At 44.6% G+C, this 26,457-nt stretch overlaps 1 protein-coding gene across 1 annotated transcript; it reads left to right on the forward strand.

Moving 5' to 3' along the window:
• The first annotated feature begins 1,115 nt into the window (after positions 1–1,115).
• On the forward strand, positions 1,116–22,674 carry LOC142590501 (uncharacterized). The gene is made up of 10 exons (XM_075702663.1): positions 1,116–1,259; positions 3,287–3,333; positions 6,302–6,337; positions 9,125–9,160; positions 12,543–12,636; positions 16,029–16,255; positions 17,369–17,416; positions 18,238–18,273; positions 20,848–21,001; positions 22,542–22,674. Exons 1-10 carry the CDS (start codon positions 1,184–1,186, stop codon positions 22,544–22,546), a joined length of 759 nt encoding a protein of 252 aa, XP_075558778.1. The 5' UTR covers positions 1,116–1,183; the 3' UTR covers positions 22,547–22,674.
• Positions 22,675–26,457: the final 3,783 nt, after the last annotated feature.

The raw sequence follows: 26,457 nt of genomic DNA on the forward strand, positions 1-26,457 counted from the left end.
ACTTGGCACGTTTGTGCCCGTCAGTCTCTCTAGCAACATTACTGGAATTGCGTGCGCTTTGGGAAGGAACGCTCAAAATTGTAAAGCAGCAGAAGAGAAGCTTTGCTCTTGAAAATCATGGTCAAAGCGTAAAAATCTCGGTGTAAATAATAAAGGATAAGATACACATTTCTATTTCGGTCTCTCTTAAATCCGCACTAGAGCGAGCTGTTTGCTGAATTTAGGCGATTCGTGACAAGGCATCTCTATTTCAGGGACGCCGATGCATGGGCTGTCCAGCAGGGGTAGCCTTTTCTATTCCAACACAACTTTTGCTTTTCGGTACCTGTGCCATGCGGTTGACATAAATTTTGTTTCGGTCGCACCAGCTGAGTTTACATTAGCGTGTAATCTCATGAGAATGCTATATCTGAGTCCCCATATAGGCCGGCATCCAGGAAATCCGTCTCAGAATTTTGTTTCTTAAACTTCGGGTTGCAATGTGTGCTATTGGTTCCGCATAATCGTTCATATTAAAGCTCTTCCATTAGCGTATAACCCAAAATGGCAACAGCCTGTATGGGTATACGTCATTTACAAGAGCTTTATAGACTCACTCGATTTCAGCCACGTTTAGTCTTTTCACCAGTGGTGAAAGCTACCTCGCGCACCACACATCTTACAACGTTTATGTGTCAACGTAAAAAATTGTTGCTCGTAGCTTAGTGTCCCCGTGTACACTTGCCGTGCCAAGGCACTCGGAGCGTGCAGCATTCATTAGTAACAAACACAAAGCGCACCCATCAGATATAATGACTGAAAAACATTCCTTGAGTCCATTTCAAATAAGCGAAGCGTCACGCGTCCCTTTTGACCAAAGATAAAAACACTTTCATGCAGCTCTGCTATCTGCTAACTTGTCCTCCAAGCTCTGGTGTAGCCGTTCCGCAACTGGGCTATTTTTCTGCGTCAAGTGCGCAATTGAGATTGACGCTGGGAAAATGCAGTCAACCTAATCTAGTCGACATGAGCGAGGTCGCTATTTGGGTCGGTGTCGGAAAAATCACTGCTTTTATCACAGCCACGTGGTCAGCGAGAATACATGGAGAATCAACTACTATATAAGCAACGGCAGCATCAGCAGCTCAATTAAAAGCGCCGTTCTTCCCTAAAAACCAGACGACGCTCGAATACTCCGTGCGAAATGATTTCGTTTAAGACAATTGCCTTTTCAGCTGCGCTGATAATTTCAGCAGTCGCTGGGACATGTGCGGCTGGCGGTAAGTACAAACTTTTTTGAAACACTTTTCCGGTGCAGTGTTTTGTGAGTAGTGCCTCAATTGGTGCCCTCTGAGGGATGCAAAATTCCAAACTCTACTGTAACGCTCCATTAAGCACTGTTTCCATTTTTGCGACTTCCAGTGTTAATAGCTATTCAAACGCGTCCACATTTGTGTGTCCGAGTGGTCGGCAACAATTTTTTCGGTGAAACGAATGCTTCAGCCACAAAACTCATTAGCAGAAGTGCGTAAAATAGGGTAGAATTTCTCGTCATGACGACTAATCAGTGAGGGTTCTCCCTCTTCTTTTACATCCACGTTTGTTACTAAATTACTAAACTCACATTCAGGAAACTGTACTTAAGGACACTGCACCAAGTTCGAACATTGATAATCATAAGCGAATACTTCTAGCGAATCTCAGAAGAGCACCATCCTATACTGAGAATAGGAAGCGTTGAATGCCTTCCGTTTATTTTTCGCTAAAGCAAGGAAGACGACGCAACAGACAAGCGTATGCACCTGTATATAGGGTACTTTTTTCAGCTTCACCAAATTTTTATAAACTGCCTGTGGCAGAAAGCGCAATTCTAATCCTTGACGTAAATTACTCGATCATATGGCCATTAGTTCTACGAGAAATCAAAATACACATTGAAGTAATTCAGATAAAAACATTAATTAAGTGTTTAATTATTAACATTACGACCACTATTTCAATCTAATAATTATAGCCGGTAAGTTCGCAAGGCGTATTCACTTTGAACGAATTCTCGGGACTGCACCAGTTTGGAGATATTAACTATCAAAGTGTCTCACGAAATGCACTGGCATTCCAGTTGCTTTATTTTTTCATAAAACGCTGCTTTATGCATTCAACCGAAAAGGTACCTGGAACACCAATGCATTTAGTCGGACTCTCTGAATATGTTCATCTCGACTTGTCCTCGTACACCCATACAGAATAAAATAATTAAGACGCGAGAGCAGTGGGAGACCGCGTTGATCAGCTGTGCACCGGAAGACCAACTCAAGGCAATACAGCAGGCCGAAGATGCCGCCAGGACCCAAGGGCTCGAGGCCGTCATTTAGGTAGAGGCCTAGGTCTCAAATCTGCTGTGCACAAATAAAGTTTATTCCTCCTCCTCCTCGAAAGTGGTGCAGTCCTAAGAACTCGTTCCAAGTAAATGGGCCTCGGGAACTCACCGGCTATAATTGGTAAATTGAGATAGAGGCCGTAATGGTAAAAAAAAGGTAGTGAACTTAATTATGCTGATTATTCAATTAAGTATTTTGATTTCTCCTAGGAGTAATGGCCGCCTGATCGAGTAATTTACATCATGGATTAGAATTTCGCTATCTGCCACAGGCAAGCTTTAAAACATTGGTGCAGCTAAATAAAACACCTTGTATCTGAGAAGTTAATATCATCTTTTACTTTCCTAAAGAAGTCCTCGTGTAACATATGAATAGATGCATCCTCATTTGAAAAATCATGGATTGTATGCTCGAATAGGGGCCGCAGTCTTGCAGCGATGACTTTTCTGATGCGATTCCTCTTCGTGCTCCGTCAGGGGTATAACGACACTCCGTCACCGTTATCAATGGGATCTGCCAGCAGCCAATGGCGACTGATAAGAGTCGCTTAGAACAAAGCGGAAGACTTCGCTGCAAAACAGTGACCGTAGTGACGCACGACAAAGCCTATTTTAATAAAATCAACAGACAAAACTCCCAGGTTAGCACAGCAGAAATGAATGGCATTTTTAATTGAATTGTAAAATAATTGGAAAGACACAAATTACTGACAATGACAGACGACTTGCCAGCGGTGCGAGCCAGACTTAGAACCTGTGCGTGACGCCTTCGCCGATCTCTCAATTCTTCGAAGTCAGTGGCTTAGACGAACTATTTGGCCCTCGCGAAACGGAACTCGAAGGCAGCGACCAAACTATTGCTCCGCACAGAATGCTGAAATATTTGTGATAAATTGAATGTTGACTTTTGCTTTCGCTTGTTGTTTGCAGAGCAATGCATACAAGTCACGCTCCCGAATATCTTCAACTTTGGCGAGGTAAGTGGCCCGTCGAGACATAAGCAGTTTCGATGGTTTAAATATTTAAATTTGGTGGGACCGAGTTTCGCAGAAGGGCTATGAAGATCTAAGCGCAGCTCCGGCACAAATTTAAGCAGCTGAAATTATGTGCCTTGCCTTTACAAGAATGCATAAGCCAAATGAGGGCGTGAACTACAGATTTATCGGACTAATGTGAAATCTGGAAATAGGATGGCTTCGCAAGTAGCCACTAAAGATCACTAGACCCCTCGTTCCTATTGATTCAGCTATCCGCTTGCAGTTCTGCTGAATACACATTAGAAGTATTGTACTTGAATAATAAAAGTTGTGTTGTACTTAGTGCCGCGCAGCTGCAGCGTTAGCACCCAACGGTGTTTCTCTGGGCACTACGCACTGCTCACCCAGGCCGGTATTCATATAAAAGCTGTTGCCCTAGAATTGCTTGTAATAGCGAATTCCAGTCATACTTGGCGCTGGACATATTATTGCGGAAGGCGGCAGCCATTGGCAAAAGCACTCACGATGAAATGCTCTGTGGATTTGGTCGCAGGAGAAACGGAGCCCCCGTACTTCCGCCCAAGTAACAATCGCAATCAATATAAAATCATAGGCTACATGATAATCTATTATAGGCAGTACAGCGGGACAAGCATAAAAACACGAATTATTGTTTTAGACTCAGAAGAAGTCCGTGTTTCTGTTCCGCTCCACAGCTAGCGGCTTTCTCGGGCAAGCTAATAGGTGGCGATTCTGCAGTCTCCTTGTTTGTGTGCTGCTGTTCCCTAACCCAAATACACATAATAGCACCTGTCTTTTGTGAAAATCACAATACACAGAACTTTTTGGCGATAAGATAGGCTGCTGCATATTTCGCATCAGTTCAATTTTGATGGCCCCATTCGCTGTGGCGATATTGCTTGAACATTAGTAATGCAGGGCTCAAGCGACCCCGGCCCTTTACGAGAGAAAAAAATGTAAACAATGCATGATATTATAGTTCGTCTCGCATCGCGAAAGATATGTAACCAGTGAAACATGTTTTTCAATTACCTGCATTTCTGTAAAGTTCCTGGCCACCCCCCGCGGTGGTAGCTCAGCGGCTATATTCTTTCGCTGCGAAGCACCAGGTCGTGGGCGCCGCATTTCGATGCGGGCGAAATACAAAAGCGCCCGTTTTCCATCATTCGGAGGCACGTTAAAGGTCCCCTGCTGGTCAAAATTAATCGGTAGCTTTCCACTGCGCCTTGCGTTATAATCAAATTGTTCTTCTTGTAGGTAACTCCCCATAGTTCAATTCAGGCACCTGGCAGAGCCTAGCGTAACATTAGGAGCTATTTCTAACCCAACAGCTACACGGCGATTCCGCTACTCGCTCTTTTGCACCGACTTGCTTTCGCCCTCTTGGCGCGTTGTAGACAGCGACCCAACCTCCTGAATAACTATTCGTCATTTATTTTTAACTCAGCAGCTACATCAGTAGCTGCTGTCCACTTGTCGGATGCAAGCTCGTGCTTCAGGCATGGCTTCTCATGTAATTTAGCTAAGACATCTCTGCGATGCTGTCCTGGACAGAATGGTACGCGACATCAGTCTTCTCTGCGGTGCGTAAGTGTGGTTAGCATTGCCTAGATGGTACTGAAATAATTACTAAACTTTGCCTAGGACTTGAGCCCCATAATGTAAAACTATTCCAATATGTCTTATTGCAATCTCCTGACGTCAAATTCGAGTAACCGCCGACGCAAGCATGGGGCGGTAACCCGCAGTGTTGTTTAAGGAGACCAAACAAATGCTTTCCTCGTTTAGAGGAGGTCCCTTTTGTTTGCTTTACAAATGAATAACATTGCTTACACTGTGCGGCTTGTCTTATCTAATTGACTGATAAGAGGCGAGAAGCATGGCTCAAGCGGAGAGGGATTCGATGGGGCCGAGCCAGTGCACTAAAAATCGGTAACCGGATAAAGAGGGCGGTGCGGCGTCTGCGATTGGTCCGCTTTCTCGTACTTAGCTTGGGGTGACTCGTCGAAAATCGCGGTGGCATGTAACGGAAAGTTAGGAATGCCGCTAAAAAGGATCATCAGCAAAGAAAAGTTGACTGAGCGAGGTCGTAATCGTGCCGAAAGTGCTCGAAAACATTACATAGCCACGCAAAAGTATTATTGTACGCAAATAAACCCATGCTCCCCGGCAGGTGCGACTAGTGAGAGCCTGAGCGATCGGCGGCAGCCATCTTTTATTCCAGTGGGAATGGGACAGTCTGCGGCACTTCAGAGAAAAATTCAGTTTTGTTCGGCATATTTATGCATCTTTAACGCGTACACGTCACTTTGACGAGGTGAGTTTTCGCGGTTTTGTGACGTCGCGTGACAGGCAGGTGAAGTGGGTGCAGACCGAAAACTTTTGATGAATCGCCAAGGCCTAATGGTGAAAAGACGTCGAATAAGAAATAACTATTTTCTTTTGTTCTTTGCATTCATGCATAATCAGTGTGTTCACATCATATCAGCTGGGGAGTTAGCGCGGCTTTCGAGACGTCGCGTGACAGACAGGTGAAGTGGGGCTGGTTAAAAAAAGCCGTTGGCAAATGACGGAGGGATGATTGCAGAATTGTAACAGAAAAGTTAGGAATAGCTTTGCGTTATAGCGCCGCTTATACAAAATTGTGCAATGATCGTCACCAACCAGTTGGTGTGTTGACATAGCAGACAGTCGTTTCTTTGAAATATATTTTATTACATATGCCCTTCCCTCGAAGACCACTGGATCGGTTCAGGGGCGCACTTTCTTTAGGTAGAAAAGAAAACTGATGAACCGATGCATGCTGGTTACAATCAGATTTTGCTCTCGTTATTGACGTTGTCTGAACAAGCAGTAGCCCACTCGTTCTAATGCGAACCAACCGCCAATGCTTCTTTGAAGTTATTCGCAATGAATTGCCTGTAATGCAATTACTGCGTCATTTCAGTGCTTGGGCCAGCCTCAGGACATGTGCCATAACGCGGTAAGTTATCACTTTGTCCATTATGGAGCATTAGTTATTTAGACGTGTTGAAAACATTTGGGTTTTCCTAATTATGCTACGGCGCACCCTCATTCCCTGGATACAAGCGCACGAGCCTCCCGTAACACCGCATACGAAGCGTGTGCTCACATATCTGGTGAAATGAACCACATGAAAGTCAAACTCCATTCCTTAATTCGACACGCTGCAAAATTTACTTAGCCGAAAGCTTTTGCATCTTTTTTTTATGCTTTACAGTCTAGGTGTAAACATTTGTCTACATGTCCTGTATTTAGAAGTTATATTTCTTAAGAGTAAAACGGCTGTAAATAAAATTGTTACAAATTCAAAGATCTACCTAAATTCTATATTAAAGTTCCGCCATATTGTAAAATTCTTTCAGGGCTGCATTGGAGGGAAATGAGAGGAGCCGTAGCAGCCCTCCTGGCATATCACAGCTTACAATAAGACGTAATCTCATAACGTCCTTCACATTAACTTCCGTGCAGGTTTCGTTTCACTTTATTGTCCAAAGCATTTCCCGGCAAGACTGCTTTACGGAAGTCACTATTATGTTATGCGGTGTGTCCGATGGGCCGCGTTTCTTAAGCAATGGTGAAGCAATAGTTTTTCCTTTCCCATAACGACTACAGCTAGTAATTATGTGGTGTATCTGCTTTGGCGGGTGATTCGATTAATTTTATCACCAGGCCCAAACTGAGTGAGTGCACATGAAAACGTTTTTGAATCACTTTGTCATTAGAAACCCTCACCACAAAACGCGCAAGCGATCACTGACCTACCCCGACCTCTTTCTTCTTTTGTAATAATAGTCTGTGACAGTACATGTCATAGAAAAAAATTACGTATCTTAAATTAAAAATAAATTACGCTGCATTCCTACACGACCAAGTGTCCAAGTTGTTCACTGTAGCAGCCGCAGTCAAAGCAGCATGCGCCAGAAGCCTGTAGCGAGACAATTTGTGACGCACCATGGAGCAACCTGGTGGGGAATGACGAAACTGTCTTGGTAGTACAAGTTTGCGTGCTCAAGATTCCTTTGTGCCTTTAGGGTTATTTTTTGCATTAAAGGAGCATCATGTCCAAAGTACAAACCACATCGGAATTTTCGGTTCGTCACGCTTCTTAAGCATTGCTTTTTTCACTTTCTTGTTGTACATTCCCATGTGAAGTGCTGAGAAACATGAGCTGAGAAAAAATGGCATTTTTCTTTAGCATATCGGCTGCGTATTCACTTCATCCCGCATCGCTTCTTACTACAGATTTGTTCGACGCGAAATCAGCGTTAAAGTGGGAAATGATGCACGTACACTGAACATTATCAGTTTTAGAGGTGCGTAGAACAGCCTTCGTTAAGAAGCTACTGCTGCGATAGTTGCATATGGTATAGCACATGCACATGTGCTCGATGCTAGGCATGGCTCCGCAGTCCGGCTTCGCATTCGCATTAATATAATAGCGGCCAAAAGGTGAGGTTCGGTTCAGACGTAATGAGTTAACATCCCTGAAGATCATGCAATACATACGTGACGAGGCGTTCATGTGGTGCTAGCATAAAGAAACAAATAGTTTTAGAATAGTGTTTGCAACCAAGGTAAACGCACTCTGTAGGTAACGAAGTGGCGTTGTCCTCACAGTGCTTACTCCGTAAATAATTGGCCTACTGGGGCTTACGTATGTTATTCCAGCATATGGCATACGGATATTTTGGCGCATGGAATGTTTACCGGCTTTAAGAAAGAGCGTTGTCAAAAATCGTGGCGCCCATCGCTCCCATTTAAGCATGAATCCTCGTCATTGTTGATCGCCAGTAACACTTGACATGGCCTTTCGTTTCATCTGAACTCATCGGAATAGTTACTGCGGAACGCATAGTGCGTCCTATTTCAGAAATCGTGGGGTGTTGCTGGTCTCCATATACCTAACGAGACGCTTCGACTTCGAAACGATCGGATGATCGCTAATGGATTGTCTTGGTTTGGACATGCCCGGCAAAAGGCACCAGACGGCACTCTTTCTTTAAACTTCATCTTCACGTTGGCATTTTTGGCTGCAAAAGCGAAGCGTTACATTTTACAGGGCGAGTCAGCCGTCAGAATATTGCAATGACTTTGGACACTTTCCTATTGTAGTACCGAAATGAACAGCACTTGCAAATGTAAATTGGTATAAATCATGAAGCAAATGTAAAATTCAGCGAAGGTTTGATATTATTTAGTGCATAATCTGTTCCTGTCTCGCATCGGAAAATAAGCTTCTAAACTCAGGACTAATAGAAATCATCACCATATAGGTTTACCGATATGAAATCTGGAAGAGCAGTACACTTCAATCGTAGGGCGCTTCTTCATGCCTCTATTTGTATGTGCAACTCCCACCTGTGTCTTCTAGCCGATTCCCGCGCAGTAGGAATACATCATGTACAAGAAAATGCGCCAATGATGTATTTCCCCCATTTCAATTGCTTCCGGTGCGTGCTGCAAGTACAGTGGTTGCTTTCGGCATCTCTTTCTGTTACTCAGACGGGACCACCAATTACCTACCCGCTCAATGAATCTCGAGTACGCACATATATTAAGGTATCCAAATCCCTGACTCCTAAACGGACACAAGCAGCGGGCGTAGCAAACTGGCGAAGTGCAGCCGACACTTTTCCGTGTTAAGTTATGCGTGAGCATGCGCTCTTCAAATCGCTACACTGTGAAGCTCCTTGCACCATTTTGGGGGGATGAATAATGCAGTGTGTCTCCCTAATTTATCTTCCAGGCGAACGTGGTGACAGTCGCCGAGAACATTTTTATCGTAAGTAACCGTTGGCATTTATAACGCACCTTATGATGTAGTGGTTCTAAGCAGTGCTTCTAGATCTAATCGATTTCGCATGCTTACGGAACATTGCATGCGCGAACAACGATAAAACGGCACGTTGGTAGCCCTTATCTCAGCTTTGACAAATTATATTTTTGTCAGCAAATTTAAGGTTATTTTTTCACGTACAGGATTATAAGGCTACACATCCCGCAGATTGTTTTAAGGCGTAAGCCTTTAGCGGCTCGTGAGTGTCCGGGCGCGGTCCGTGGTTGATGAAGAAAAGCGGTGATCACCGGCGAGGAGAGCAAGGAGAGGAGGCGTCATGCCACTAGCGCTGTGCGAGTGGCCGCGTGGGAGAGCGAAGACATGCGCGTAGGGGTGCGCGCACAACGGCCTACAAACCTTGCAGCCATGTGCCTGTGATTGCAACCCATGCCATGGCGGCGTCCGTTCGCAGAACAGTTCATACAACAGCAACAGAGGCTGTCATAGGCTTTCGCCTATCGCAGTTTAGCACAGCAAAGTGCCGATATATTTTCTAAGTGTAACCATGCAACGCGCTGGAAATAATTTACAGTCTCCTTAGGCGAATTAATAATGAAGTCAACATTATATGACTGAATATGCAAAGTTACGGTAGTTTGTATATGTAATAAAAGTACCGGGTTTGCAGGAAAAACTAGCAGTTTCGCCCAAACGAGGTAACATCGATTGGAATAGCAAATTATTCGACAGCTATACGAAGCAAGGATTGTAGCTTCACCGGCCGCAGAGGCTTGGCAACATTCGCTTACCAACTGAATTAACAAGCATGGTGCCAACGAGAACAGCTAAACACGAACGCATCACACTGAATGACCGCGGACACTCGCTGTCAAAACACGGTCGTGAGGAAGAGCGGTAGTGGTAGCGAGCGAATTGATCTCGGGCTTTCTACGCTACAACGCAAACTGACCGGCGAGAACACAGCACGCCAAAATGTGTGAGCCGTCTGCAGACCGCTTTCAAGATAGGGTGAGCGCTGCCACGCAACGTACGCAGTTTCTGCAGGGGTAGAACGCCGCCTCTCTTCCCTCCCGCTCTGCCCCTCCGCTTTCCTCCCTCGCGCGCGAGATTAAGCTGCGATCGCCGGTTCCGCTTGTGCGCCGTTGTGAATGACACAGTTGTTGCCACAGAACAACAACGCCGCCCCCTTCCTTCCTCCTCCAACCCCACACCCAAGGCGTTTCCCGCGACTGAAGACTGCGCGTTTCCCTTGAACTTTCCGCTCTTGCGTGGCTATATGGTGTTGTGCCTAAGCACAAGGTCGCGGGATGGAATTCCGGCCACGGCGGCCGCATTCCGACGTGGCGAAATGCGAAAACAGCCGCGTACTTATATTTAAGTCCACCTTAAAGAAGTACAAGGGGTAGGAATTTCCGAAATGCCCCAGCGTGGTTTTGGGACGTAAAAACCCATAATTTACTAATAATGGGCTCCCCTAGCGCGCTTTCACTCACACATACATCGTACGGCGCACGGCGAGGTGTGTTAGCGACATTATGCCATTCATCACCGCAACGGAAAAATGCGCCTGAGCTATTGCCATTTGCATAAAATTATTCAAGCAATAATGCAGCAAATATTTCCAGCACATGTGCGCACCAAAATGTGCTCACCCAAGGGACGCAATTCGCGACACTTGGAACAGTGACTACATTGCGTAAAAAAATATTTCGCTGGTAGCGACCGCCAAAATGTAATAACTTCACCCAATGAAAGCCGGCCGCTAAAATACAGGTGGCTGCAAATTAAGCAACGCTACATTGCCAAAGGCTTTAGTAAAAGAAATTGAAACATCTACTGTGCTATTAAAACGGGAAAGCTAATTGTCATGTCGCATGTTCCTTCTCCATTTTTCTGTGATCATCTAACTTTGCCTTTGCTCTGCCTTGTTTTGCTAACGCGCAATACTTATGAGCATTCGTATTATTGAGAACCGATATAGTTGAGAGCATGTTGTTTGCAAAGAATGCATCTTCTATTTGATGACGTCCGTATTAAAGGCACCGCAAGAATAAAGCACGTATTTATGACGGAAGCTTCCAACAAGGTAAATCGATCCCCATTAGCCTTTCCACACTGCAGGTTAATTATTAGGTACTGGTCTACGAGGGTATTTCGGTCATGCCATATATGCATGTTTGTTCCTGTGATTCATAGCTGTTGGTGACGTCAGAGCATATCCTGTAGTTTCGTCAATCCTCGTGTTGAATTGGCGCTGCTGAAGTTTTAGCACGTTATCAGGCACGGGTTTAAAATAACGTAATTTAGCAACAATGTAGCGATTTTGAAAAGGAATTGGCTTCGTATATGTGAAAAGAGTGGCAAATGTTGCAACACTTCGAAGTGACATCACTCGACGTTTACGACTCTCTGAGTGGCCGGAATGACAACTTCAGGATTGAAAAAATTTGGCTTCGTGTGTGTGAAAAGAGTGCCAAATGTTGCTTCACTTAGACGTGAGATCACTCGTTGTTTACGACTCTCTGAGTGGCCAGAATTGCACAGTGAGATTTCAGCGGGTCTGGGAGGCTTTGCTTGCCTAATAGATCCCTTATGTTCGTTGGTATGACCAATATTTTTACTGAAATGTTTTGGTAGAGAAAGCCTAATACATTAGCTTACGACTTAATTTGCCGTTCGGAACTCCGCAATTACGTCAGCTTAGCACGTCGTCAGTAAATAATACTCGAAGGTATTATTTTTTCTCCGATTTCCAAATAATTGCAGTAATGAAGTAAACGATGTAGTTGTGATCAGAAGCTTTGTAAATGGCGGATGGTTTGATATAATTATTGATGCCGTAAAGTGTCTGCTGTCCTTAGGAGAAACACCGATCTTTTAGATATAAATCATCGCTTCACGGTTGACCAAATACAGAGACCTACGCAGGAGCAAAATGCTGCTCATTAAAATTCGACAAAGGTTTGCACGCAGCCCCGAAACAAAGAAAGCATTGCGCAAAGAAATGCTAGTTATCATGCACAACTCGCAACTGTTCTTCATGCTAACAGATCTCTCCGCCATCCACAACTGTACTACTTGGCAAATAAGAATGAAAATAATGCAAATACTGCGCTATAGGAATGATTATATGTTTTCACCTTGCCTTCCTTGAAAGTCCCCAAAATTCATATTTCGCGAGCAGAGTGATAGGTAATATAAAATCCGTAATATAAATATCGGCAATATGGTCATAGTTACTCAGAGGGTATCGATATAAATCATTCTGGAATTTACTCGCTACCGCTAATGAGTAGCTCACTCCGAAATGCTTTGCCGCGCTTTAACAAAAGGAAGGCGGCTTATTATATAATTTCTGTTTTTTTAGTGCGCCGTGAAGGGCATCGCCCACTTGGATATCGGATCCCAGCTGTTCCTACTCGAGGGCATCATTACCGAAACATTGAAGCGGTTCGGCCTCGGTAAGTCTTGCTCCACTCGCCAAGTACGCCACGCTGAAATCAACCCTCGTAATTTATCAGCTATGTGTAGACTGAGCGCTGTGACACGTCAATGAAGAGACCGGCAGAATTTGATAGCGTCATTATTACTATTAGAAGTAGTAGTAGTAATATCGTCCTCATTTTTCTCTAGCACACAATGCACACCAAGAGGCGCAGAAGCAAGAGGCATATTAGGAAGGTAACAAAGGCTTCGACTCCCACAATTTGCCGCAGAAACAAGTTTCCTGGAGAATTTGACTTTCGGCGAATCGTAGAAAAACAATAAAGATATCAAACAGACTCTAAACAACTATAAAAATACAGCTGTTGGCAATTGTCATCTAATAACAGAGGAGAAACACATATATGCAATAAACAAACACTTATGCTTGTGGAGTGCAGTGTACCTTAAGGACACTACGCTTACGGTTAGCTATCAGTTAGGCTAGGATAGCTAACAGCTTGGGCACGTTCTGAATTGCTTACCCCTCCAGCCGTTTTGCCGGTTTCCAGTATCCTTAGGACCAAGCCCGTCTAGGCCTGGTGCCTCTACCTCAGTTCCAGAGTATGTATCCGCTGTTCATAATAATGACGATTTCGGTGGATCAATCTGGACTCTTGAAGAAATAGAAAAGTGGAATGGACGAATACGGAAAACACGCAGCGCTAAAGCCGTCAGGTTTTGTAAACTCGAAGGGTTTGCTGCGGAGTGCATACCGCGACACAGAGGAAACCCTGTCGCATTGGTTCGCATCTTACGAACAAAATGTGTGTCAGAATGCGGAAGATCAGCTTAGAGAACCTATTATCATTGAACACTGTCCTTATGCCGCACTGACACAGGGGAGCGCATTGCGATGGCGCAAGCGCCCCATGAAAGGCGATTCCCTGGGACTATTCTTGCACCTGTCCATCTTTTCTATGCGTTTTCAGGCCCTTATGGGAGTGTAACGTTAGTGGGCGGGAACGGTGAGCGAGAACATTTCATAAGATCGTTTAATCTGCTGAATCACTCTATGTGCTTAATAAAATTTAGGCAAGATTACTCAGGTGATAAAAAAGAGACAGTCGCTGAACGAGATGCGACACATTCTGCACCGATTTTGTGACTTGTGTACGCATATAAAGCGCGACAACCTATATTGAACTGAAGTGATGCACGGTATTGAACCGCCAAGAGATAGGCACGCTGAACCTGTACAGGGCAAGTGCCAACTAAAAATACTTAGTCAAATGAGCACAACATACAGACAGGCGATAGATGATAAGACAGAAAGTATGTGAACAGAAAAATGCGACAAAAAAAATATTTTAGAATTCACGTCTTGAATTGCCCTCTCCCGCCTTCACAGTGTTTTTCCTGAAACATGAAAAGTGATTCCTTCTTTGGAAACCTTTCCAAAGTGACTAAAGGTGGCTGCTACTGGTCCTGTCTGGCTGAATAGCTCATGTGCATGGCAGCAATTATGTGTACAATGAATCGTACACAGAAACTTACAGAACCGTAAGAAAAATTCAAGCAGGAACACCTCTGGGAGTTGCCTTAGTATGCGTAAGTATTCTGCCATTTGCCCGTCTCCACGCAGCCCTGGTTTCATCAGTGTGATGAAACCTGATCCGACCAGTATACATGACAGCGCTGCGGCGACACGAACTGCTACGGATGGTGGCGCAAGATGAATTTATGACGCATCAAACTGCTACAGATGCTGCTGGTGGCAGCGCCAGTTGCACTGATAACGTTCCGATTATTATAAGCAATTATCGCTGTTTAACGCCTTTTCCTTCCCTGTCGTACCATTACCAACCTTGCTTCAGCAGCGGATGTGCTTTTTGTTCTCGCCGCTCAGGCGGCTGCCTGTGGCGCGATGGTGCGCACTATATCTGGAAATCAATCAGCGATGGGTACAGAGGGCGCCGACTGCTGATAGCTTCGTGTGCGCAAGCGTCTCGCCGCTTAGTTCGCGTGGCAGCGAGCTGCAGTGGCCCTATCTGGAAAGTGATCTCGTCTTACGTGGCGGACGGACAGACGGGTTTTCTCGTTGGGTAGACGTAGAAATGTTTACGCACTTAAAATTGGTTTTGAGTAAAGTGCATAAGACAGGCATTACCATATCCTGGAAAATAAAAGTGAACAATCATTGCATTGCACCGGGGCTAACATGTGGGGCTGAAACTTCGAAGTTAACGAAAACCCCTTGAACAAGTGCAAGACGGCGCAAAGAGCGATGGAACGCAAAATGTTCTGCGCAATGTTAAGATACAGCAAGCGAGCGGTGTGGGGAGAGAGGGGTCAGCCTATATTCTAGTTGACATTAGAAGAAAATATAGAGTTGGGTAGGCAAGGCAGTGCGTAGGATATATTACTGTTGGATCATTACAGATGCAGTATAGGCGCCAAGGGAAGGGAAACGCTGTCGCGGACGGCAGAAATGTAGTTGGGGTGATGAAATTATGAAACCGGCAGGGGCAAGTTGTAATCAGCTAACGCAAGGCAGCAGTAATTGGGAATGTCTTGAGAGGCATTCGTACTGCACTGGACACAAAAATAGCCTGTTGATGCTGCTGATGATGATGGTACGTACATCTGTACTTCACACTTAAGCATAGACATCTGCACCACACTCTTAAAAAAGCTTGCACTCACTCACTGGGGTTTGTCCTGTCCTACAACGATATTCGTCATGAATCTCGCGCCTATTTCTTTTACGTCACAACGTGCACCTGGTACTTTCAGTTCACGAACGGCCCGTGCGTTATTAGCGTGACATGGCATTATCAAGAGGAAGGTATCGAGCGCGCAGTTTTCGAGATAGAAAACGCTAACAAGCCATGCAACGATAATTGTTGCTAGACAAGATAAACCCCAAGCTGTGAAAACATCTTATTGAGAGTGTACCCCTACAAATAAGGCGGTGACAGGCTCTTTTCTTGACGGAGTTACGCGGTAGAAGACAAAACATTACCAAAATGGCATCGCTGCAGCAAATACGTCATTTAAAGGGCATGAGTCCCTCATTAAGTAAAGCTTCTTATACATTTTCTTGTGGGGTTTGTCCTGCCCGCTCGGTTGGCTTTCCGAGTTTTAAAGGCGATCCTGCAGACTGTGCAATAGTTCGCGGATCCGATTGCGGAGGCCATCTATTCGGTGGCTATCTGAGTCACGAAGAACACATCACGGGGATCTCTGGGTCTTGCATTCTTGCCGAGCACGGACGTAATCGCCGCGCTGCAAAACGAGGTGCTGATTATTAGTAGTTTTAGAGTATTTAACTCACCGCTTGCTTAAAGCTTCGCTTCTCGGAGATTCCAACATGTGCGTAAAATCATTATAATGGTTTTTTTTTGTGTGTTTTCCGCGTGTCTGTTAGGTTCTCTGGCCAACACCATCTACTCACTCTGCAAGAGTGTTGGCGGCATGGTGGGCACAGTATCCAAGGTCGCCAAGGGCGTTTTCGGCGGCATGCTCGGATCCCTCGTTGACACCGCCACCTCTGTCCTGCCTCTGGGTGACTGCACGGGCTTGAACGTGGCAGGCGTGATCATGTGTAACAAGCCGGTAGTCTTCCAATTCCCCAGCACCCTCAACATCGGAAAGGTTGGTGCCGCACTACTGAATTGTCGTAGCATTTGCTGCAAACTTCGTGTAGGTTCATGACTAGACACCGTTGAGGCAGAACTTATTAGGGTTGCTTAAATGCCAGAACTTGCTGGGCAGCTCTGTATTTGTCTCCTATAAAAAGCTAACAGTTATAATACGTAGCTGCACACCTCAATATAGCCTTATAAATAGGACTGTGATCAACGTAACGAAGAGCCACTTTCAAATATGATGCTTGGACATAAATTGCTTAGAAAATCAATTGATTTCGAACCTGAAGTTTCGCGCGAAGCACTCGGACTTTCGTTTCACTTACCTACCTTTTTGTCAATGCTATGTGGTTTGTTTAAATAGCACCCGATAGTTCAAGCACCGGTGCCTCCTCGCTTTCCTAATATTTTAATCTTTTGAAAGATCGCCTTGCATGAGTAGTTGGTACAGCACTGCGCAAGCAGAATAGCGCTTAATCCTGATCGCTTTCCACATGCTGCCATGTCCCTATCATTTACAAACCGTCTCGTGTGCTCCCTGTGTGACTTACCAGACGATAGGGGGAACGAAGGATTACCACCGAGGCACAGATTACGTGGCGTCTCATTCTACGCAAGATGTTTGCTTGCCTTTCCCTTGCATACTTACACATTGCCGAGAAATTATTCAGAAGGCAGAAAGAAACAACTAAGCCTATAAGTTCGTCCAACTTTTCATGATGAAATGGGAGGCCTAGTTAGGATCATTTGCGGCTTTCACATTGCTCGCCCCCATTCTGTAAGATTTACTAGAGGAAGGAAGGGACACTGTGGGATGGTTCACATTCAAGGTAGAAGGCCTGCAGTGTATAGGTAACAGATTCGTTTAGCTGCGTAAAAGTGACTATGCTGCGACCAGCACATTTCTGCTAATTCTCCTGTGTTTCGTCAAGAAACTGATGTCTGACCACATGAGAAAGCGCTGTTCTGGCGGATATAAGTGACACGGAATAAACCAATTGTATGTGAGCACTTCTCCAGTAGTGTCCGTCTTGTTATCGGTTTCCTGCTGTTTTGTGGCTATGAACATGCACGAACTGGCGCAAAAGTTTGTTTTAATTATTTATGATATTACTCGCAGTGCATGAACACTACAATGTCGACGTGCGTGGGAACTCACCCGAATCAGGTATGTGTCATATTCAAGGTTGCACAGCGTTATTCGCATCTTGCACTGTGGCGCTGGGTTGTGTTACAGCAAAGCTTAATTTGCCGAGCACCACCCTTTCGGGTGGCAGCTGGGTCGGTCGGTATCCTGCTGGTGAGAATGTCGTGCTTATATATCGCCACATTTTTACCTACATAGTCAGAGTAAACGTGTCTTTATATTGCGTAATCAAAAAGTTAATCGAGGCGTAAACTGTAAATTAGGTATCCTCTCGCAAAAAAGCTGTAAAGAACACAGAAGTATGGAGGAAATGGCGCACGTTATTCAACAGCTTGCTTGATTTTATCTTCACTGCTTTTTTTTGTTTGTTTGCTTATGGGTACTCCATTTTCGGGACAACTGGATGCGTCACTCGGTATGTGCCACTTTGATAAGAGGGCATAGAAAACCTAATGGCAATTAGATTTGTGCAACCCTCATCTGTGCACACACTAATCCACAATTATTTCCCCGAAAACCATTACGCATCGTCTTCGTCATTATGCCATCGCTGCGTCGATGTCTTACGGAGTAGATCCATATGTGTTGTTGTTACTATTTACACATAGCTTGTGAGCGGTACTGTGCATGAACATAGTCTTACAATAAAGTTGCAACTTATGTATGAATGCAAGCTAAGGATGAAGTTACACGTTGCCTAGGATGAAATAAGGGGAATTTTAGGCATAACATTTATGGTTGTAGAATTCATTTGACCTTTCAAAGAAAGCTTCATTTCGCGTAAATTCGAACATGTAAATCCAATGTGCACAATTTTCTTGGCATTTTCTTTTCTCTCGCAGGCCCTGGTCATACAGCAGTTTTTCCAGGCCGTCACCGTAAGTAGTCATCGTTAATATTTTTTTCGATTTACCACGCTATATTGTTATCTTTCAGGTGAGCGCTGGAAAGAGTGCTGAAAATACTATGTTGTTATCGGACTGAAGCCGTCCGAGAACATCAGCACTTCTGAATTATTGAATGATGATTGCCGCCGCGCGGTTTACTGAGTATAGCAACGGGCCCAAGGTAATACACCTGTTAGCTAGCTTCTAACAAAGGTATGTGACATTTGATTTGCCGCGCTGCAAATGAATATTTCCACTTCCTCTTACGACGTATTCTAGAATCCTCACGTCTGACTTTTGCACAAGTCTACTGAGATCGGTTATCTTTCGCTGGCGAAGTTCGGCATGTCTGGTCACCTCACCCCCTTTTCTGTTTTGATATATTTTCTTTCGGCTGCTCGACGCTTCAAAGACAATACAAAATTTGCTTGAGTTTGTGGGAGCCATTGCGACATTGCGACACCAGCGCTGGTGCAGCGGGATCTTGGGAGCGGCAGACACCGCTGCCTCTCAGGTCGAGCGCTCCAGCGTGTTCTGTCCTCGCGCTAGCTGCCCGCGAGCCCATCCTCTTTTTCTCCTGATCTAAAGGCGACATTTGCGCTCCTACAGCGCTCCCCGCCTAGCGCGAAGGTCGATTGAAATAAAATCCAATGGTAAAGTGCAGGTAAAGTGTGCAGATGGTGTCGTCGTTGGTAGCGTCGGGTTCACGCAGTCCGCGAGAGATGCACCAGGCAGCACCGGCAGCGTAGGTTGTGAGCGAGGCGCCGCCACACTGACACCATAGTGCGAAATCGCGACCTGCCGCAGGTTATCGTAGATGCCAGTGCAAGTAGAAGTAGGCGCTCCAAAAGTAGGTCATCTGGCAGCTCGCGACTTGCGTGGAGATGGCGCAAGTCTTGGTCACTCGTGTTGTTGACGCAGAAGTGATTCTCGAGCTGAAGAACCCAGATGGCAGAGCTGGTCCTGCAGAACTTCAGTAAGCCTTAAAATCCGCGGAAGGCGTGAGTGCAGAACATGGGAAGGCTCGCCTCGAAAACTTGAATTCCGGTAGTATCAAGGTTGCGGTGGTCGCTTAGTGCATCGCGAAGGTTGTGTTTATGGTGTCGCCATGCCTGCAAGAATAGAATTTGCGCTTCGTGAAGCTCACGACACCTTGCTACATTTCGAAGGTATACTGTTGTTGCACTTGCAATATTGTGACAGCGCGGATGCTACCATATGCACGTCGATTATTGACGCAATAGCGAGGGAGGCGGGTGTAGTACAGTCGCAAACGCGTACGCCATCGTATGGCCAGCACACATACAGTGTTTTGGGTCAAACTTAAGGTGACTTCTACGCACGTGGCAAAGTCAATATCAATATCTACTGCTGCATTTTGTTCAAATATTCGCTAGCACAAATGCCGAACAGTCAGGAAATATTACGCAGTCGACATGTTGGGACCAACAGAATAACAAAACAGAGATATGCGCATAATCAGCGTGGATATATTATGGGATAAGTGCGTAAATATATCGTGCAGGGAGGCTCTGGTAGCCGCATTGAAATCGCACTCTATCTATTGACAAACTTGATCTGCAGGACACGCTGGAAACTGTGAAAAGGTAAGAGCGAGTAAGGTAGCCAGTATGGGCAAAACTTATAAGGTGAAAAAAAATGCGAAAGTCTGATCAGCCTTAATATCTTTCTGGCATCTTTAGAGGCTTATTGTTCTGGGCACCGAACTGGTGGTGAACTTGCAGAGTGTTGGCTACCCTCAATTTTGCATCTTTTCCAGTGCGCACCTCTGGCACATATCTTTGAGCAATGTGCTTGATTGCCCATTTCCCTATCATGGCCCCGTTGAAATGTTCGGGAAGATGCGGAGATAAAAAAATAAAATACGTGGAAGTTAACGAGAGGATATCTTCGGTTGGCTAGCCTATACTGGGGAAGGGGAAGAGAAAAGAAAGTAAACAGAGAAAAAATGGACAATGTTAACCTGTCCGCGTGGGTGCTGTCAAACCATCTGTAGGACGTCACATAGTCATAAACAATTTCAATGTCCCACTGAAATGTACACTCCACGTAGTGCACGGTCACAACTTATCGCAAGACCTTGTTTCCCTTAGGAACCGCAGCACTATTTTTTAGCAGCTCTCGCTGCTGTTCGTGTAGGCCAGTGTGCAAGGTTTTTGTTTTCTCTGAGTGGGTGCTTTTTGAGCTGGACTAGCGTGATTTATAGCGACTACGCTTGACTGGTTTCAGCGAAGGCAATTTCGGAGGTGCGCGTTCATAGCATTTCTTACCGCTTTAGGGAACCTAGAAAGGACATTGTACCTTTGTTCTAAAAAAAAGAAGAAAAACTATCTCGTACAGTTGCTCTTTACCTAGCACTTTAGTTCTACTGCTGTCTCTGCGAATTGTGTGCCTATTTATGAGGCAACCTAGCTTACATTCTAGAAGAAAGCAAGACTGCTTGGTTCTGACTGATCAAGAAATGACAAAGGCTACCAATTGTCAATGTCTCATTTTTTTTGTATGGATCGACGATGCTAATAGGCACTGATTATTTCCATGCAGTGCGTCTTCATGAGCATCATCGCTGCCCCGGGTCTCTCTGTGACCAATCTTTTCTGCACCGTGGTCAAGGTCGTGATCCAGATTCTTAGCACCGGACCTCTAAACGTCGTCGGCTCCGTGCTTCAGCAGTTGGAGAGTGCCATCGGAATGGAATGTGAGGACACCAGTCTTGCGAATAGCGAGACATCTGAATTAGTTTAACGGGCGGTACTTTTCCCCTGCCGTCAAATGCTAACGCTTACAATAACTATGAGAAATCTGCCTCTAATTTCGCGTGCACATCGCTAGCGCGTGTTTCATTTCGTAAGCCTGCATTTCCACTAGAACTGCTACGTATGAATCATACACTGAACATAGAGCGGTTAAATGTCTTACCTTAGCTGTGCCACCATTATATTGGGGCAAAGAGTGTTTTTCGAGTGCGAACAGCGCAAACGTCACGCACGTCTGCTTTAATCGGAATGAAACAACCAGGTGACGCTTGCAAACGTGGTATTAAAGTGAAACTACGACAACGTTCTTCTACCATGCGAAATCTAACCCCAAATCAGCTGGTGATTCTGCTGCGAGTATTGTACACCTGATGCTTCTGTTTTGTGCAAAAGTAAACAGTTTAATCATTGACCAATAACAACCACAAGAAATGCAGCTTCTGCGTTCCGTCTGGAGACACGACTTGGTAAAAAATTTTGAAAGCATAGTGGTATAGACAGGACGTATGCATACGAACCGCAAATTTCGCGCTGGTTAGCGCCCTCTCTCGACTGTTTCTTGTGCTAACTTTGTGAATCAGTTATATTTTTTTCGAACTTCATTAATGGATTACGCTTCAGCCGCACATAAATGGTAAATCTTACTGTGAACAAGTCTTATAGAGAAGGGAAAGATTAAAAACGAAAACGAAAGGAAGGTGGCGAGGACAACTTTATCATTCCACGCCAGTGTCTGTATACAAAGGAGGCTGCTTCACTAAAGTTCTTCGTAAGAGCGAATTCGAGCAACCCTGATACTGGTCCTGCTATTAGAAAAGGCAGCAAACCAGTGGCAGAGATCACTTAGGAAGAAAAAAGCTTTGTCAATTCGCCCCGAGCTTCTATATAGAAACGTCGTGGATTTTAACAGCGTCCACTAGGGCCTAGCCATTCGCTCATCGATAAAACAGAATTATGCTGCGCGGCGTTAATGGAAGCAGAGACACAGCCTACAAAGTTTGTATCGAGTTTACAGGTTCTTCTCACGTTGAAAAAAGTTCAATCACGAAAAAAACTTCGAAGTCTACCCTGCTAGTTTGGGGCACCCGCAGGAAGACGTGTTGTCGAGTCGAATGGTGTTTGCTTAAGGCCATGAAGTAGCGCGAGAGCACAAAGCAGGGACACGTGCGGCGACACGTCACTATCACATGGGCGCAGATAACACGCACAGAGAATGGACTCCGAGTGCCTGTGACACAATTCTACGTGTCCGCCTTTGTGGTTGTGACCTAGCGCTGCACTCTCATCGCACCCGTGTTGCGGTTGCGGCACAGGGCCATATGAAAAAAACAGTTGTATTGCCTTTTTTATCTGCGCTAGTAATGAAGTTCCTTTTATGAATTAATGAAAACTGAGCTAACGTTTGACGATTTGAAGTTCGCGTGTGGTAACACAGATGACCGGATAATGCATGCTGACAAAACGTCATGGATTTTTTTGCAGGTTGATGTGCCCCTGCACACGCGGATGCCTGAACCAACGCCTGCGGTAACGTTCTGTTGTAATCAAGATACCGTTCTGCAGCTTTGTCTGTGTTTCTTAAATCTGGAAGATAAATAAACTGAAATAACCTGAACTACAAGCGTCACTCTTTGATTAGCTTTTCTCGGTGTAGCTTAAGTAGGCGTTCTATAGCTCCAGTCTGCTGAACAATGTGCTTTTCCTCGCCTACACTTTCGTAGGAATTCGACGTGGCAGTCTTTACTTTCCGGCCTCCTAATGAACTTATCTGGCGGAGCTAATGTCTATGTAACGTTCAGATTGTTTAAACTTGAAGATTGACACGTAGAGTGGCATAATTATAAGGAATCTTTTTCGAACAGGCGCCGTAGGATCGCTGATCCTATTTCCTACCAATTATTTCCGTAAGAATCACGATACGTTTCGAAGTTCGTGTGTCCAAAAAAAAAAACCCAAGTGAAAACTTTTTACACACATCACATTAACGGCATAACCGGGTAAATAGTTTATCTGGACTGAGTTCCAAATATCGCTTGCTTTTGCTGAATAATTGAAAATAACCGCCTTGTGCTACACACTGCGATTCTCCTACAGCTAAGGAACCTTTCACTTGAAAAACACGCAGCGATGTCATGGAATTAGATGTCTCTTAGATGTCATGTAATTCAAGTTTAAAAAATTGATCAGATTCCTACAGTTAGTACTAAAATTTAGAAATTTGAAATTTCAACACCTGCTTACATTATATAGAGTTCCTTATAAGAGGCTGACGTCATCGGTAGACAAACTTGACTAAATGTCGACTAACTCAGATTCAGACTGACCCGTGAGTCCCAGTATACGTATGACTTTGTGGATTTCTGATGAGTCTGAGTCTGAATGAGTCTGGCTGCCTGCAATTTTGGTGAGTCTGAACCACAGTGAACCTCAGACAAAAACATTTCGTGGCGGAGTCTCAGTGAGCTGTAATTACTTTGCCGACCTATGGCCGACTAGGGCACCTGTGCCGATGGCGGCAACGGGAAACGTTTATCCAAGCGGCACGCGCCATACTTCTAATGAATGCACCAAAAGAAAAACAAATTGAGAGCAATTCAGCGGTCAGTGCGAGACAAGAGCGTAAGCAGTTAGTTTCGCCTCTTTGAGGAGGCCCCGCATACATGGTTTAAGCCACGCGCAGAACATTGAAAAGTGTCGTTCAGGAGCGCACTGGATACACATCACTCCTCTTCAAGGAATGAAATGCAGTGGACGGCGGTACGCAACAGACCACCGTATATATATATATATATATATATATATATATATATATATATATATATATATATATATATATATATATATATATATATATATATATATATATATATATATATATATATATATATCGACAGGCGGTGATACCAAGAAAAGCATCGGGCAAGTAGCTGTGACTGAAATTTAATTCTAGAAAATGGTCTGACGGTACGTTGGCGTTGAAGCTCACAGTAGCAAAAACAGCGTAGCACAAAGGTAACCTTTTATTGAGCGAACCTGCGCACAGGAGAAAGAAGCAAAAGTCAAGCACCACGATAAGAGCGAGCACAGTCGGCGATCATCGAAAAGTTGATAATTGGGTCAAGCGCGCTGGCTTAAACATGAATCGTCGAAGATTATAGGGCGCTCGCCACCCGGGTGCCCCCATGTCTCCCAGAAACTACTACACAATTCCTGTCGCGCATACAATGATTCCACAGGGTTCGTCACGAGTATACATAACAGATTTAAAAACTGCATTGTGCTACACACTGCGTTTCTCCTACAGCTAAGGAACCTTTCACTTGAAAAACACGCAGCGATGTCATGTAATTAGATGTCTCTTAGATTTCATGTAATTCAAGTTGAGAAAATTGATCATTCGAGTAAGTTCCAGTTATGGCGGCGCGTCTGGCGCTGAGTAATAAAATTTGCGAGCGGGTGAAATGCACTCCCTGAGAAAAGCACACATAAGTGCACATGCCAATTCTACCCTCTTCAGAAGCATCATCCCTATGCGACAAATGGGAAAGAAAAAACATACTAACGCACGCGTGGTAAAGAAACATAAACAAATAAAGGTCCGAGAGTTCGGCAGCACTAGTACGACGACTGAATATGCGCAACATGGACTACATCCGGTCGCGAGCGCCACCGCTATGATTTCGTAATGCCGTCTTGCACGACCTTATATTCCAGTGCGCCAAGAAGACGGATCATCTCCTAGGGTCCGAAATTGCGTTGCAAAGATTTTTCACTAAGTCCTCGTAGGCGCAACTGGGTCCAAACCCAAACACCGTCGATGGGCTGATATTTGGTGGCTGACTTTGGTGGTTCTTTATGTGCAGGCGGGCGTGTTGTCGTGCTTCTTCAGCTTGCTGCAGATATTCTCTGCGGCGGTGACGTCTGGCAGCATGGCGTCGACAATCGTCGTCGGGGTTCTTCTGAACCAGCTTGAACGGTGTAATCTGCGTTGTTTCTTGCACTGCCTTGTTGCAAGCAAAGGATACGTACAAAACGACGGCATCCCACGCCTTGTGTTCGACTTCAGCGTACATCGCTATCATGTCGGCGTTGTTGTTCAGATGTTCCATCATACCATTCGTCTGAGAATGGTAGGTGATTTTCCTGCGGTGACTTGCCTGGCTATACTGCAGGATAGCTTGAGTAAGCTCAGCTGTTAAATCCGTTCCTCTGTCTCTACTGATGACTTCTTGCGCGCAATATCGCAGGAGGATGTTCTCGACGAAAAGTTCGCTCCTTTTGCCGCACTACTTTCAGCCACGGTGTTCATTTCCGTACAGCGATAAGACAGTCGGTGACCACGACGATCCACTTTTTTTCAGATGTTGACGTCGGAAAGGGCCCCAAGAAATTGATCCCGATCTGTTTAAACGGTCAGCAAGGAAGCTCAGCAGGCTGTAGCAATTCCACTGGTCTTGTCGGTGGTGTTTTCGGTCGCGGGCAGTCAAATCAAATCAAATCAAATTTATTGATTTGAAAAAAGGAAATGGTTACATTTTTGCTTTACAGTTGATGGTCCCAAAGTTGAATACTGTTACCGGGACCCTCGTTGGCTAAATATAAGAAAAGAATTGTACAGGTGGCACGACAGAAATAAAATTTACAAAAAGCACATTGAGAGAAACAAAGAGGTGAAGTGCAGCAACAGAAACGTCATGAGGACTACAATGTACAGTAAAACTATCAACAAATAAATACAATATCCGCGTACAACATAAAGCTTTAAGTTATCTAAAGAAGGAACTGAATGAAATAGAGAAAAATATAATCGGTATACCCAAATGAACATAAAGTACAAATATCAGTGTGCTAAAATATAGGTATAAGAAATGTCTACAGGCATAGCTGGAAGTGAATACATAAAAAGAAGCATTTATAAACAAAACCACTAAAGACAACGGCGAACATGTGAACCGCTAAACATTGGAAAAATAGCGATAAGAATAAATAAATAAAACATTTGTAACCATAAATGCGTGAATGCTTCAAAAGGAAATCCTTAAGGGATTTTTTGAAGGCATAGGACGAAGTGAGTGATTTTATATTTCATGGCAAGCGATTCCATAAAGATATGCGAGAAAAACATGATGTTACTTTACTCTAAGTGGTGCGAACACGACGCAGTTAAAAATTTCTGTTAAACGCAGAACAAGTTCTATTGTAGCTATGTAATTCATCTAGGTAAATGAATTCGTAAAGCAATAGGTTGTTGTGTAACTTGAAAAATAGGATCAATAAATTATATTTAAACAAGATCACGGTCGTTAAAATCAGGGTTCGACGGAGCGAAATGAGTGCATTTGACTGGTGAGGACTGCTAGTAATGATACGAACGGCTCGATTTTGTAAAGGCTGAACT

Source organism: Dermacentor variabilis, chromosome 8, assembly GCF_050947875.1.
Source record: "Dermacentor variabilis isolate Ectoservices chromosome 8, ASM5094787v1, whole genome shotgun sequence".
Lineage (NCBI taxonomy): Eukaryota > Metazoa > Arthropoda > Arachnida > Ixodida > Ixodidae > Dermacentor > Dermacentor variabilis.

Bases quoted from the DNA above. Each gene is read 5' to 3' on its own strand.
- LOC142590501 (XM_075702663.1), top strand. From the start codon at position 1,184: ATGATTTCGTTTAAGACAATTGCCTTTTCAGCTGCGCTGATAATTTCA. The intron at 1,260-3,286 runs GTAAGTACAAAC...TGTTGTTTGCAG, and splicing joins TGGGACATGTGCGGCTGGCG to AGCAATGCATACAAGTCACG. The intron at 3,334-6,301 runs GTAAGTGGCCCG...GCGTCATTTCAG, and splicing joins ATATCTTCAACTTTGGCGAG to TGCTTGGGCCAGCCTCAGGA.